This window comes from Amphiura filiformis, chromosome 2 (assembly GCF_039555335.1).
Source record: "Amphiura filiformis chromosome 2, Afil_fr2py, whole genome shotgun sequence".
NCBI lineage: Eukaryota > Metazoa > Echinodermata > Ophiuroidea > Amphilepidida > Amphiuridae > Amphiura > Amphiura filiformis.
Window position 1 is genome coordinate 45,631,615 of NC_092629.1, and position 16,549 is coordinate 45,648,163.

At 35.3% G+C, this 16,549-nt stretch overlaps 1 protein-coding gene across 1 annotated transcript; it reads left to right on the top strand.

Annotated features, from left to right (window-relative positions):
* Positions 1-410: 410 nt before the first annotated feature.
* LOC140146282 (26S proteasome non-ATPase regulatory subunit 7-like) lies at positions 411-16,252 on the top strand. The gene is made up of 6 exons (XM_072168074.1): positions 411-678; positions 4,800-4,892; positions 7,587-7,684; positions 8,900-8,980; positions 12,729-12,820; positions 13,386-16,252. Exons 1-6 carry the CDS (start codon positions 513-515, stop codon positions 13,864-13,866), a joined length of 1,011 nt encoding a protein of 336 aa, XP_072024175.1. The 5' UTR covers positions 411-512; the 3' UTR covers positions 13,867-16,252.
* Positions 16,253-16,549: the final 297 nt, after the last annotated feature.

The following is a 16,549-nucleotide window of genomic DNA, read 5'->3' on the forward strand; positions in this document are numbered from 1 at the left end:
CTCCCAAAGATGATTATGCTACCCAAGGTAGCTGCTATATAAAGCCTGCTAACTAGATGACTTATGTGGCCAAAAATCATGGAATTCTGTGGCTTTATTAGAACACTGTGGATCAAAATGTTAAAAATCCAAAGTTACACCCTTTACCGTGAAAATGACCATATTTATTTATTTGAAAAAGTAGTAGACTCTCACTTTTCCAAACCTTTCATCAAATGCAGAACAATCGACGACACGATACTGCACTCTTGCCGATATGCTACGCTACCCACGCAGGAAAATTTTGTTGCGTTTTCGTTGGAATCTACCAAATACTTGTATACCACTGTCTGGCAAGTTTTCATTTCACGGTCGAAAAAATACTGCCCTCTGTATTGTTTAGTCTGCTCATACTGCACATGCGCAGGTCACCCAATCTCCATTTTGTCCCGAAAAGTGATGATTCACGTGTGTTCTACTGAAAGACTGTCTGTTTAATTTTGCTTCTTTTTGCGTAGTTAAAATCAAATAAAATGTCTGTATCTCCACCTGAAATCAAGAAGGTGGTGGTTCATCCTTTGGTGCTTTTGAGTGTCGTAGATCACTTCAACAGGATCAGAAATCAGCGTCGAGTTGTGGGGGTTTTGCTGGGTCATTGGCAGAAAAATGGATCAGTCGACGTTTCCAACAGTTTTGCACGTAAGCTTAAGGAATATTATTGACATAATAGCTGCTTCCAGACATATTAAGGACAACGAAAATGTAGCTCAATATCTCATCAATTATATATTTTAATTTAGAGTAATTATTCTGCATCGGGGGCTTTGTTTTCATGCGAATCTTTTGTTATGAATAGCGACGTCGAATTCGTCACCCTTGCGGCATTTGCGTTGCCCTTGAAATTTGTGACTGAAAGAAATTGACCTTTTCGGTAAATTCCATAGCCCTTTGCGAGCACACCTGAGAACTCGCCATTTTACGTCACGCCGACTTGCAACATTGCGCAGCCGCAGTAACGATGTCGATGAGATGTTCGATAAACGATGTGCGCATATCCCGCATCGCCATCATCGCCATCGCCATCGGCGCAGAGCGGCGTGACGCAAAATAGTGTACTCGCAAAGGGTTATGGGATTTACCGAAAAGGTCAATTATTTTTGTAACAGGAAAGGTCGCCAGAACTAGAAATCATTCACTTTCATTGCAGTGGAGGAATTCCCCTCAAGTCACCGTCTTTAAAATAGGTTTGTTAATGACTGATGTACCGTACCATTTGAATTTGTCATTTGAAATATTGCCTCATCATAATTTTGAATGCGAAATGCCAATCATGAAATGGGCGATCCTGACTTTAGGCCTGGCAAAGTCGATTTTGAGTTTCCAGTCGCCCGCCCGCACTTCATTTTCGGGCCCGCACTTGAATTCATTATTGCGATTTTCGAAAAATAAAAATAAAATCTTATAATTTTTAAAAAAAAAACCGATGAAATCCGTGCATTTTTAGTGGAAAATTCAAATTCAAAACATCGATTTCGCTACCGGCAGTAAACTCATTGCGGCCGGTTGATTGGCGTCTGATAGTGATAGCCTAGATCCTGTAGGCCCGGTTCGCAACGCTTTGTAAATATGTTGACGTCGCTGTCCTTTTCCATGTGCGTATCATATACTGGACTGACAGATTAATGCTGTCATGCAGATCAATGATTCTACAGTGCTGTTCGCGAAATCGCACAATGAATAGTGATGTTTGTGCGAATTTAAAAAAAATATATTGATTCTGTTATTTTTGGATTTCTTTTCATAAATATCAATCATATATTTTAAAATAGTACTTGGTAATATCGTTTTACATTAATTTGACTGTACAAAAATGGCAAAATTTATATATTTCAACTCTGCTCTATTGTGACACTGTTGCACAAAATATGCGGTTGAACAAAAATATTTTTCAATGTCTGATTTTTTATTCTACAGTGCTGTTTGTGACTTTGCACAATATCGTTGTTTGTGGTAATTAAAGAAATATATTAATACTGTTAATTTTATATTTGTTGTCCCGATTGATCAATTATTTATTTTTAAATAGTATTCGACATAGTTTTAAATTAAATTTAATATACAAAAGAGCAAAAATTATATATTTCAACTCCGTTGTGTTTATGACATTGCTGCAAGAACTATGCGGTATTCAACATCAACAAAACACGTACGCATGGGTGTTTCCCTTTAATTTTGTTGGCGCAAGATTCGATAGTGGAGCTGTAAAAACTTACCAATTCATGAATTGCAATTGTTTCAGTATTTTGATTTCAATTTGATGGGACTTTGCTGACGCTTGTATTAAAGATTTGTCATGTACATATCAATTAAGATATGCGACAGTGGTCGACTGTCATGCAGTGGACTTATATCGCATGTCAACGTCAACTGGATAATATGTACTTAAATCACACAAAATTATAAATAAATAAGAAAAATAATAGTAAAAAGAAAGGAATTGGTATCAAACGTGTTTTGCTTTTACACTCGCATTTTGTCATATAATGAAAGTCACGAAAATAATGAATAATGAATAATGAAAAAGTTACCTCACTTGTTTCCAAAAATTATGTGACGGGAAACTCAAAAGCGATTGTTCGGTGCCTTAGGCATATTTCTCAAAAAAATGGACATATTTCTCTCAGAAAATTCCCATATTATTTCTAAGGGTCAGGCCTTCACGTTTAAAATTTGGTGGAGCTCCATCAATCACACTCCTGGTTTTGTTGAGGAGCTTGATTTATTTTTAAATGCTAGGATCATTCATGGTTGACCTTAAAAATTTTGTTTTAAAATTTGCACGATGGTTTGTGTTTTTAATATGAAAATTGATAATTTGTTTTCATGTCATGTACTCTATTACCGTAACCACTCGGGTATAAGCCCACCCCCCTAGATAGCAGATTTCACTTCAAAAATGGGGGTGGGCTTATAACCGGGGAGGGGCTAGTACTTGAATTTAAAAATAAGAACAATCATCCCCATTTGTATATGCCTGATGTACCCATATTTTCTATCATCTATGTCAATTTAAAAAAATCATAAGTATGGAATGTTAATTATCAACTGATATTTTTTAATACTTACTCTTAAATGTGAGAGAAAAGCATTGATTTGATTTAAGAACTTACCCAAAATTACAACTGGGCTTATACCCGAGTGCACCCTTGTTCCCAGAATGTTTTGAAAAATAGGGGGTGGGCTTATAGCCGAAGGTGGGCTTATACCCGAGTGGTTACGGTAATGATATCAAAATGCATTTATCGAAGCCCTGCCCTCCTTCCAATACCTTAAAGGAAATCTGTAGGCCTACCATAAACTAATCAATGGCTAATATAGTTATATACCCCTAAATTTAACTTACCAGACGGTCTATATGAATTTCGGAATATTCCTAACAAAGAAAAAGCACTTTTAATCCTTTGTTTCTGCGATTCATGGAAGCCGCCATGATAGCTGCTTGCAAATCCTTTCTGCCACAAGCGGTAGTGTAACCTTTCACACAGACCCGCGGCGAGCATGTGTTGCTATGGCATTCGCGACCCCACAGCGAATTTTTGTTTTTAGTGCTGTTTTTACTTTTCGCTCTCAAAAGACATTGTTGATCATAAATATTACTTAAAATACATTTTTTATGTTCTTCTGTAGTTTTATGGGTAAAATTGTCGCTTTTCTTTTGAACGAATGTTGAATCTGAACTTTGGTAGTATTCGCTTCGTGTCACCAAAGTTCACGAGGGACGAGGCTCGTGGCACGGATTTCGCTGGTTTCAAAACCGGGGTACCGTTACAGCGTAATAAAATACATCGGGTATCAATATGGCCGCCACCATGGATTACAAACTGATCGCTGATTGTTGTAAGGAATTAAGAATTTCTCCTTTATTTGGACGTATATAAGCTTGGGACTTTAACTATTTGTCGTTTTTATTATTACTGCAACTATATAGCCATTGATTAGTTTATGGTACAGATTTCCTTTAAACCTTCACTTCAAAGTGTTTGGAAACTTTTTAACCCTGTGCAACAGCAAAACTAAATCTTGATGCAATTTAAGATAAAGTCCTTATAAGTTATATAAAGCGAGGGTGGTCTAAAAGTCAGGATCGCCATGAAATGGATAGAAAATAGTTAACAAAATTTCTGTTACAAATATAATGTGGATTGTGGATGAATTTAGAATGTGAAGCGGTCACCTTCTGCCGGGACCTAAAAATCAGAGGGAGTGTGTCTCCCACATGCCCAGAATAAAATCTTGGGCTGCAGGAAAAAAAAAATCATAATTTATCATTTCTGTTTTGCAAATTTGGAGAGTTCCAGAAGCCAAGTGCTTGATTTTTAAAAAATTGGGAAAAAGTTACCATGAATTTAAATTTTTTACAATTTTGATTCCAAAAACTGAAAAAGGGGCAGATTTTAACTTGCGTTCACGTAAATAGTACTTTTCATGATACAGAAATGTGTACAAAAAACCAATGCATTTTAGTAGATAATGAAGTGAACAGAACTTTCACAAGTTTACAAATCTGCCCCTTTTTTGGATACAAAATTATAATTTTTGGTACCTTTTTTCCAAAAGGCGGGCCCTGGATCAAACCTGTTAACCGCTTCACGCTAAAGCAGCGCTTGCGAGCATGCATTTGGTCACATAGGGCCTACTTGGTAGATGACCTGTCACCTCAAGTTCCCAGCACAGAATTTTTTTTCTAACCCTTCCTTCTGCACAAAGTAGGCCCCATTCCTACCCACATGTCATGTAAATAATTATCTTTTTCATTTCAGTTCCCTTTGATGAAGATGACAAAGATGCCAGTGTGTGGTACTTGGACCATGACTACCTGGAGAATATGTATGGCATGTTTAAGAAAGTTAATGGTAAGAAAATGTAATAATTACGGTAGGCCTACTGGTTACATGCAAAATGTATTTAAATTTTATGGATGTTTCAAAAGGTGTCTATTTTTTCTTCTTAGGAAAATTTTTAAAAATTCCACTAGCTCTTGTTTTTTCCATTAAAGCAAGCCTTGACAATTTCAAATGCAGTTCTGGTGTTACAATGTAAACCATTGACGAGAGTGTACTTTTATGAAAGTCACAACGCTGTGGCTGAATTAACGATAGGATACATAAAGCACACTAAAGTATGCTAGATTATGATCATCAAAGGTTTACTGACAGTAAACTTATACTATTATATCTTTTACAACACAGTGTTTTTTGAAGGACAAAATATCTGACAAAAACATATTTGAAGTAGGGGGGTCACACATTTGCTCATTAGGTGTCTGCATACGACCCATAAATGAACAATGGCATGTTTTGAGCATAAAAAAATATCAAATTGTTTTCTTCATAGAGACTCTAAACATTTTCAAATATTTATTTAGTATATGTGTAGTTACAAAAATATTTTTAGGTCTATTGACCTTTTGAATTTTACACGGCGGCTCTGTGAAAGCACCAGATTATTTATCAGCAAAGACCAGTGTCTGGATCCGCAGAAGAAATTAAGAAATTGCCTTTAGAAAGTGAGTTTTTCGATCCGGTGCCAACGATGTAGTGAATTTTAAAGTTACTTTTTCTGAACCATGAGAAATGTATCTTTATTTTGGCACAACTTGTTTTTTTCTACGATAAATTTGAAAATGTGATGTTTTTTTTGCCCGAAACGTGTGTATTTTCCCATAGGAAATGCTGTCCAAGGGTGAAATTTTGATATGATGACTGTAGATGATGAGTTACCCTACTGTGTGCCACATGTGCAATCAAATTGAGACTCCTTTTCCTGAATCTCCACAAAAATATCTTTCTTTTGACGTAAACAAGAAATTTCTAGGATGTTGGGTTAAAAAATGGCAATATATTGAATCATTTGTTTTTTGGCCATTTTCCTGTGTATTTTCCCATAGAAATTGTTGACCTTACTTGTGAAGTTTTCATATTTTTCCATTTCTGGAGTGTAGTTATCAACATATTATGACCAACTTGTTGTTTTTATCTACTGCAGTGGTCCAACTTGAAGTCCTAGAGTTGTTTTACCTTGAATATGGATGTACAAAGTTGATATTTTTATTCCGAGGGTGTCCGTAACTTGCTGTTTCATTCTGTAGCACTTTTTTACATTGAGCGGCAATTTCCTTGATTTTCTAGATTTTTCCCACTTTGGAGGCAATTTCTCACAATATTTTGATGCACATGAAGCTTTTGTTGTTGTTTTTGTGTTTCAACCCAAGGGTTAGAGTTGGCTTAGTGTAAATGCAGCCATTCACAATTCATATTTTTAATCTGAGATTGTCGTAAATCTGCAATTTTATTCTGCAAGGGGTTAAAATGAGATTGCGACGATCCTTGATTTTGGTGTTTTAGTCCATATTTGGAGTAATCTTTTTCAAAAACTGAAGCAAATGATGTACCTCTTGACATATCTATGTTGAAAGACTCAGTTATACAGCAACTTTAAGTGAAAATCGGACATAGGAAGCATATAATTTTGATTTTTTTATTCTTCAAACATGCCATATTGTCGAAAACATGCGTTTTATCAAAATCATGCTGAAAAACAGCCATTTTTGAACTTTTAAATTGGCGTAACTTCAAAACGCTTTATCCAATTTGAACCATTTAAATTGCTATCTTCATCATTTTGCAAGATGCTTCTGAAAAACTTAATGCCAAACATTTATATTGTAGATAAAAGAATGATGTGACCCCCCTATTTGAAGGATATGTTACTAATTAACAGAGTCGATACTCTTCCAATGTTATATCTCTCAATGGCCTGATTCCATTTGAAATTGAAGTTTAAGGTTCAAACTATTAAACTATATCTTTCATAGTTAACAAGGAATAAAGTTCTATTAATAGGATTATATAGCTTGTACCTTTAAACTTATTAAATATGTCACTATATATGTGACCATCCATCTCAAACCGCTCGTAAAGTCGGCAAATTGTATTTCGAGTTACAGTGCAAAATATACATAGAGGTTGTATTCATATGTCCCTAATATTTGTCCGACATGTTTCTCATTTTAGTCAAGTCAAACACCAATCTTTAATCCTATTGTTGAAGAGGATAATAAGCATATATACTTATGTATAGCATTAGTAAAAAGCTTAAGTCTTTGTTTGCTTTGGCTAAATCCTGTACAAGTGGTGGGTTAACCAACAATTAACAATGAGAGGACATTCCATGATTTGAAGTGACCGCCAATTATGACCATTTGATATTTTTTCCCAGCAATGTGGAAAAAAAAGAAATAATGTAGTGCCAAAATAATGTACCCTTTTACTGAAGGAGCTGAAGTTATAACTCCGCTTCTGGATATCGTTTGAAGTCAAATGATATATCATTGTAAAGCTTATGATATATATTTTCTAAACACGGAAGAAAACAAATTTGACCAGGGGCCGACTTTACGAGCGTTTCGACCTGGACGGCCACATATGTGTAACGTCAGATTTGGAAAAATCACACTACGTCACTATGTGTTGCAACCGACAATGTGTTATCATTTTTATGGTTTCTTTGTCTAATAAACTTAACTATGTTCTTTACATACATTGTAGCTCGTGAGAAGATAGTTGGTTGGTATCACACGGGTCCAAAACTGCACCAAAATGACATTGCTGTCAATGAGGTCGTCAGGAAATACTGCCCCAACTCGGTAAGTTTGGTTTTAAGGTTCTCACCAATTCCCTGGTACCCGAGTTCCCACTTATCCTTGGCCTACCCACTTTTGTTCCATAACCATTAAGGTATAGGACATTTTTTGTTTTTGCTATAGCCCCCGAATGAAATGTATTTAATTATGTTTGTACTCACTCAGGTAGCATTGTGTGTGAATTTTACATCTGAACTAAGTGCTATTCTTTTTTATGGGCATTTTAGTGTCTAAAATGGCCCAAAATAAGGGTTTTTCAATATTGCCATCCATTTCTAATCACACCCCATAGACTTCTCTACATGTAAAATAAAAAGGCTCATAAAAATTTAATAGCACCTAGTTCGGATGTAAAATTCACACAAAATGCTTTTTGAGTGATTACAAAGATAATTAAATACTTTTCATGCGGGGGCTATGTGGAATGTATTCCTTGTACAATGAAATTTCACAATAAAATGTCCATTGGAAACAAAGGTGTACCGGAGTCGAAATTCCAGTAACATGTTACCCCCCCCCCAAAAAAATACAGTAATTAAAATGTAAAACTTTTTCCAGCTTTGAAAAAAAAAGTAGACATTTATTTTTATATATAGTTTCCAACCTTGAATAACCTTTTAGGGTCTATAACTTTTTCAATTTAAAAAAAAATTTCTTTGTGCGTGCATTGAATCGGGTACCCGAGTGCATAATTACCTGTTAGGTGAGAGCCTTATTTTGTACTCTGGCTTGGGTACAAAATGTATATCAATAAGATCATTATATCATATCAAATTGTGTATTCTGTATATTTTGCTAAACATTTTATTTTGTTGAGGGTTTGTTGCTCATTGTGTTGATTAGCAATGTTGTTCTTCTTTGTAACAATATCAATATCTATGACCAAGGTCTCAGCTAGTAGAAATTGAAGTTTGCCTGTCATTTGAATAAAATTGCCTGTCCTAATTTGACTTAAAAAACATTTACCAGACTTCTACAACCCATTGCGGGGTACAAAGAGTTCAAATAATGTGTTGCTATGGCCTTGTTTTGCAAATCTGGTGAACTAAAAAAGTAAAAAGAAAAAGCCTTTCTCAACCCCTACAATTATTTAGCATCTGTCAAAGGCATTAATTTTGCCTGTCCCAGGCGCAAACTCCCTGTCTAAAATGCAGACAGGTGGCTAGCTAGCTAAGACTCTGTATGACTCTTATGTACACATATATTTGTTCTTTTCAGATACTGTGCATTATAGACGCCAAACCAAAAGAACTAGGTCTACCAACAGAGGCTTACATTGCAGTGGAAGAAGTACATGATGTGAGTATAGACCTAATTTAAATTTACATTATCTATGGTCAAAAGCTGATTATTGGTACCAGAACCCTGGGGAAGGTTTCATTTTATTTTATTTATTTTATTAGATCTATTTTGCCTGGGGAACAAACTCAGTGGTCCACACTGATTTCAAGTTTGGCCCAGGGGTCAAACAAAATACATCAAAATACAAAATACATTACAAAAGAATTACATACCATAGATTTAATATCATTTAAGAACACACCAAAGAAGCACATCTGTGCTGGCAGCAGTATCCATGCAGGCTTCTATGACAGCCAGCAGACAAAGTCCGCACTGCAGCCAACCAACATGCAACAACCTGAAGAAGTAAATACCATAATTAAATTGCACATTGATTTGCAATGGCCTGGTGTAGGAGGCAATGGAACTTTAACATAATAACATGGGTTGGCAATAGATTAAAATAGACCACGCTTCTGGATGTGAATTTTCTCTTAGGCTCTTAGCAGACTCGCTCTTACTAGGTGGGATGACCAGGTTACCTTGTGACCCTGCTCTAGTCAGATGGCTGTGACTAGAGGCAACTGTGTGGAAAATATTGCACAGGGGAGATGGGAGTAGATTACAAAGGCTTTTGTACACCATTATATTTAGATGGAAATTACGGGGGCTATCCAGTTTATCCCATTTCAGGTTGTTGAGAAGTACTTTGGTGGGATATCTGTGTGGGAGCCCCAGTATGATTTTACCAGCTGCATTTTGGAGTTTATCAGGCCTGCTGAGCTGAGGGAACATGTTTTTGGGAACAATATATCTGGAAGGCTCAGATTCAGACACATGATATGGCTGTGTGTCTTGAAGTGGTGTTCCTTTGTGTTTCGTCAGTAAATTTCTAGGATCACTCATCATTTTGCATTGAAACATTCATAACTTCCAAATTATAGATCCTATCATAGCAAAAGTAAACATTTTCTGAATGGAATAAGTCCAATCTGTCCAAAAATGGCATCTAATTTTCAGTAGGGGTAAGTCTAAATCAGGTAAAAATCCAAATATGCATGAAAAAGTTGTCAAAAAGTAGCACCTCCTCAAAAACATGTAACATCCAAACCATAGCACCTATCTAAAAAACAACCTTATTGGTGCAAAGTAGAGGCAATAGCCCACCCAAAAATGTATACTTTGATAGGGTTACCCCTACTTGATGTATTTTTTTGATACACGGAATGACACGTTACAAAATTTTCCATAAAAATTTGAGGAAAATACAAAAATAATACTTGAATTGCTAAAAGGGCCTCTTTATACTAAAATCTTAGTGTATTCTTAAGGGGTGGGGTATGAACGTTTGGACAGTATTTATTTTGGGACATTAGAGCACATCAGACATATCGAATTGCATTCTGAATACGAAGAATGTCATTCTAATATCAAATAATTTTGATTTTTGAAATTCGCAATTTAATACACATTTTATGGCAAATCATTAAAATTGATATTTTTGATATTTAACAGTACTTGAAGTAAACTTTATAAATCTGATGATTTATACTTAAAGTGTATGTAGGTGGGATGAAAAGCCGACGATCAATTGAACATTTTGACCTTTTCAGTATTGAAGATATGGATTTTTCCCCAAAACACACACAAAAAATTAGGTCTTTTGGGGAAAAAATCCATATCTTCAATATGAAAGGTCAAAATTTTCAATTGACCGTCGGCTTTTCCTCCCTGCTACATACACTTTAAGAATATATCATTAGATTTATATAATTTACTTCGAGGACTGTTATATATCAAAATTTGAAAAATATCAAATTTTTATAATTTGTCATAAAATTTGTATTATATTGTGATTTTCAAAAAATGAAAATTATTTGATATCAGAAAGACATGCTTTGCATTCAGAATGCAATTCGATAGGTCTGAGGTGCTCTCATGTCCCACAAAAAATACTGTCGAAACGCAATAAACGCTCATTTTAGATCCCTTAACAACATTAATACATTTGTAAAGTGCAAGCAACAACCATCCTAAAAATGTTTACTTTGATATAAGTTTACACCTAAATAGGGTACTTTCTGTGGTGTGATGTCACAGTACATCGAAACATGCCGACATAAAAGACATAAATTTTGCTCAGTTTAAAAAAATTAAAAGATCCAATCTATTGTGTGATGTAAAAAATATAGGTATTAACTACAAGTTTAACTCACTTCAGATTCTTCCTAGCAATACTTTTGGGCAAAGTTGCTTTTGTATACTATCCAGAGAGGTTGCGTCATCAACCAAGCCCTACCAAATTCACCTGAATTTTCTTACTCTTGACACTCTTTAATAGCTCACATGCAGTGAGCAATTATAATATAATCATTTCTAATATAAATGTGTGCATATTATTATTTTGTCCAATTTTAACATTCCAATATTATGAATGAGGCTGAGCAAATATTAAATTTTGGTCTGTAGCTACAATGTATTATTTATTTATTTATTTATTTATTTATTTATATTTATTTATTTATTTATTTAATATTAATTCATTTATTTATTTAATATTACCGTAATTCATTTATTTATTAATTCATTTATTTATTAGATAATTAATAAATAATTTATTTATTTAATTAATTCATTTAATGGCTATTTAATACAGGCCTGTTAAAATCAATTACAATTGATTTATGGCAGTTAAAAAAACCCTGAGATGGTTGTCTTCAGATTTTGGTGTCCCAAGATCCGTGTTAATTTAAAATGAATCAATTAATCAACAATTAATTTAATTAATTAATTAATTAATAATTAATTTAATTAATTAATACTAATTAATTAATTAATCAATCAACTAAATTAAAGTATAACTTAAGTAGAGATTTAAAGACTTCATTCATTGTTGTAATGTAGAAAACCATGATGAACTGAGTGCTCGTTTCTCCCATAGACTTTCCATGGTGCCGTATCCCAATTTTGCACCACCCGGCGTCTTCGTTTACTTAATTAATTAAATCTTTTTTATTTCAAATCTCAGAACATCAAATTTGGTACCAAATTAAAGAGTACATTCTAGGCCTTTAGGCAGTATCTTATTTAAAGACTTTATTCATTGTTGTAATAAAGAAAAACCTTGATGAGCAGAGTGCTCATTTCTCCCATAGACTTTACATGGTGCCGATCCCAATTCCGTGATCCCAATTGCACCACCCTCGTCTTCGTTTACTTAATTACTTACAACTTTTTAATTAAAAACCTCAGAATATTAAGTTTGGTATCAAATTAAGGAGGACACTATAGGCTTTAAAATGAATGCAAATTTGATAGCATTAGAAATGATTAAAGGTGCTTGCTTATTACAAAGAAGTCATTTTTTACTGAAATATGAAACAACACCACCCTATTGAGAACACCAGTTCACGACACACGGCCATATATATTTGTGTACTTCCATATCAAAAGGATGCACTTGTCTGCTACTGCAGGTGTCTCTTTTTACATAATAAATAGGAATAAATACCAGACTCATCTCAAGCAGAGGTCACTTCAAATCATCTCCAAGTCACATGGTTCAGTAATGTTTCTGTATTCCTCCACTTGAGATAAATCTGGTATTTATCATGTTAAAAGAGACACAAGTAGTAGCCGACGAGTGCATCTTTTTGATACGGATATGTACACATATACATACGGCCATTAACTAATAACAGCCTCTTACAAAACAAGCAGGCGTGAATTACAGCACCCTATAATTATGTCATTGTTCACTTTGTAGGACGGCACACCAACATCTAAGACCTTTGAACACGTACCAAGTGAAATGGGAGCAGAAGAAGCTGAGGAAGTTGGTGTTGAGCATCTGCTCAGGTGAGTTTAGGGACTGTCTTTTGGAATTTGCAGGAGAGCATTAAATAGTTCTTCTGGAGCCTTCAAGGAGAGCTGTTTAGAGCATTTACAATAGAATATTATAAGGAGTAAATTGAAATTATTCTAGAGATCTTTAATATTGCAATTGAATTGATTGGGCGGGTGTGTGGGGGGGGGGGTGTTCTGGGTATTTAAAGGAGGTAGTGGATACTTGGGATTTGGAGATTTGTTGCCAAAGCAAGCATTTGTATAGTTTTGTGTGTATGCCCAAATGTTTAGTTATAACTCTAGGTTTGGTGTCAAAATAATTTCTCAATACAAATCTACATTCATGTTTGCTGTAGGTTGCTGAATACCCTGTATCATAACCGCTGGAGCAATACAACTCAAAATTTGAAAACATGTTTTGTTGAAATGGCCGTACCGTACTGTAGGTTTGTGTTAGACCTCAATGTATGAAAACAGAACATGAAAAAATAGGTTCATGCACCTTATAGAGAGTAATTGAGAATCATGCGCCTGCCTAACAATGAAAAATCTTCTTATAATTTGGGTTTTTTTTCAGAGACATCAAGGATACCAGTGTCGGCACCTTATCACAGCGCATCACAGCCCAGCTGTTAGGGCTCAAGGGCCTCCATTCACAGATGCAACACATACACAGCTACCTAGAGCAAGTTGTGGCTGGCAAACTTCCTGTCAATCACCAAATCATCTATCAACTACAAGACATCTTCAACCTTCTCCCCGATGTTAATTTACTCGAGTTTATTCGCGCCTTCACAGTACGGACTAACGATCAAATGCTTGTCATATACGTGGCCTCGTTGATCAGATCGATCATTGCCCTGCATAATTTGATCAATAATAAGATTCAGAATAGAGACTTGGAAAAACAAGAGGGAAAAAGCGATAAGGATAAAAAGAAGGATGATAAAGACAAAAGTAAGGACGGAGACAAGAAGGATGGGGACAAGAAGGACAAGAAAGATGATAAGAAGAAGGACGAGAAGAAGAAAGGCGGAAAGGGTGATGCGAAGAAATAGATAATTCAACATGGAAATGATGTCAAAATGGCAACTATTTTATCTGAACTGAGCAAGCAAAATCTGGACAGTTTGAGGGTATTTTGTGATGGACCACTGATGTCACAGTTAGAATTCAAGAATCTAAATCAATTCCTGCCAAAATCTTGTAACAAGATTGTTGAGAAAGGGCTATCCATTTGTAATCCCACTACAGAAGACATGACCTTAAAATCTCCAACACAGGGAGTGTGAATTTTAAAGAGGAAGCCCCGCTTGGTCAGTTCTTCTGTGAAGAACTGACTTACACCTGTTACTTTGATGATAGACAGAACAGAATTTACATGGATACATTTTATCCTTGACTAATTCCCTAAGGAACTTGGACCAAAAGTGGGGCTTCATCTTTAAATGGCGTTACATGAATGGTGACTCAATTTGAAGTCAACATGCACTGAGTGGGAGATTAAGGTCATGTCTGCCATGGGGTAGAATGATTTCAACTGGAAGAGGCCAATCAAAGTTGGTTCTTTTAAATGTTCAAAGTGTACATGTTTGCAAGAATAATAAGATTTTGCAAGAATTAAAATTGATTCATGTCAATTTCTTGATGAAATTCTAATCAAAGTGATTATTTGGAAAAAAAAGTGAAAAACAAAATGTTGCAAAATATAATGATTTGTCACCAATATGATTGGATGCAATTTACTTGCACTAGAAAAATTGCCAGAGGACCAAAGTGGTATAGAGGGGTGGCAGGAGTCAAAACCAAAAGGCCATAAGTGCATTTTTTGGCCAAAATGAGATTTAGGTACAAAAATAATCCTACAACACTGGGCACCTTATAGCCATAATCAAGCTGAAGCCACAAACTGAAGCCCTAAGGCCTAAGTACAACATTATGCATGAAATAATGTGTGAGCGAGAGCCAGAAGGCCGTTCGTACAAAAATACTTGTATCTCAAAATGGTGTTTTTGCACATAGGGCTGTCTAGTAAAACAGCATTATTGGAAACAGGAATGCCTGGTGAAGTCCATGGTTTTTCTTGGTATTCGAATCGACTGCTCAGTGCCAGAAGTGGGTAAGTGCAAAAGTGAACATTTGGCAAAATACACACAGTATATTGCACTCATCAACACATGACAGCTATTGCACTTACCCACTTCTGGCACTGAGCAGTCAAAATGTTTGTAGAAATTTGATAAAACCACGACATTGTAGCAAAAGGAATTCCAACTTTTATTTAGTTGCAATTTTGAATATAAAATTTCAGATTTGATTTACTTGGTTTTATTTAAGCTGTATTTTGTAATCCAACTATGATACAGATAAAATATTGCATACACATATTAATTATTAAATAAATTTCAGGAGTGAGATTTCGGCATCAAAGTGAGTCAATAAATTCACAACATACCGATTGCAGATCTTCTAACATATGGGTGGATATTCATGCGTAGTGGTAGATAAAGTTAATCAAGAGTTTAATTCAAACACTACACTATTTTGTAGTCTGGTATTTTCACTAGCTCTACTAGTGTCTTCAGCAGATTGTGATACTATGATCATCACAAACGAGACATTCCTTTCTGATGACGTCATGTGATTTTGACGTCATAGGGTGTTGCAATGTAGTGCCCCCCCCCCGGCATCGGGATCTATTTCTAGGACCAAGGACTAGAAATAGATCCTAGTTGGGATCAGTGTTCGAAATATGCCTCAAAAAGTTACAGGCCAGCCGGGCTTGACCTTAAAAAGTTACCGGCCAGCCGGGCCAGCAACTAGATGCCAGTCAGAAAAGTTACCGGCCAGGCCAAAAAGTTACAGGCCAATGGCCGGCTGACCGGCCCTATTTCGAACGCTGGTTGGGATAACCTGCTAGTCAATCTAGTGAAACGTTCCAGGTGAGCGAAAAATAGTGAATTGTTGAAGTTAAACTCTTTATTCAGATCTTCAAACGTTTTGCTTTGATGCATTCTTTGAGATGTTAGAGCTGTCACACATGGTAGCCCGACTCAAAATTGTGGGCCATCATGTATCAACTGATAATAAAAGCAAGTCATTTGGTTTACAGAAAGTTGATAAATTGACTATAAAATTTCCATATATTTATAAATATTCCATATTCGACTTAATTTGCATCCAGGGCCTAGATTTCGTGCCAGTTTGAGGGAATCAAAAACCATCTGAGTCGCTTCACTTACTGCATGATTCAATGAAAGAAATTGATTCTTGTAACAAAATTAGTCTCAATACAGTCAGTTGCTAGCTGTATTATTTATTGCAATTGTAAATGCCCATACTTTTGTTGTGATATACAAGTCACACAGATTTGAATTTTTGAACATGTTTTAAGTTTTGTATTTGAAAAATACAGTGACAGGATGTATATAGCCTCAAAAACAACCAAGTTGTGTAATTTGTTTCTATTTTGTTACTTATGTGTAGGAAATGTAGCGTAGCCATTTGGGGACCTCTCCTGACAAAAATTGAAAGAGAAAGTGCCCCACTGACAAAAAATGAGAAAATCAAGAAGGGAAAAGGTAAAGGAGCCCGTTTCCCACTAAACTTCACCCTGATCATGTAAATAGTGTAAAATACCAAAAGCCCCTTTTTTTGAAGCTCAAAGACTTTACACAAGTCTGTCTAAAAACTGGATATATATCCCACCATCCCACCCCATAATTGTGTCAAAAATATCTC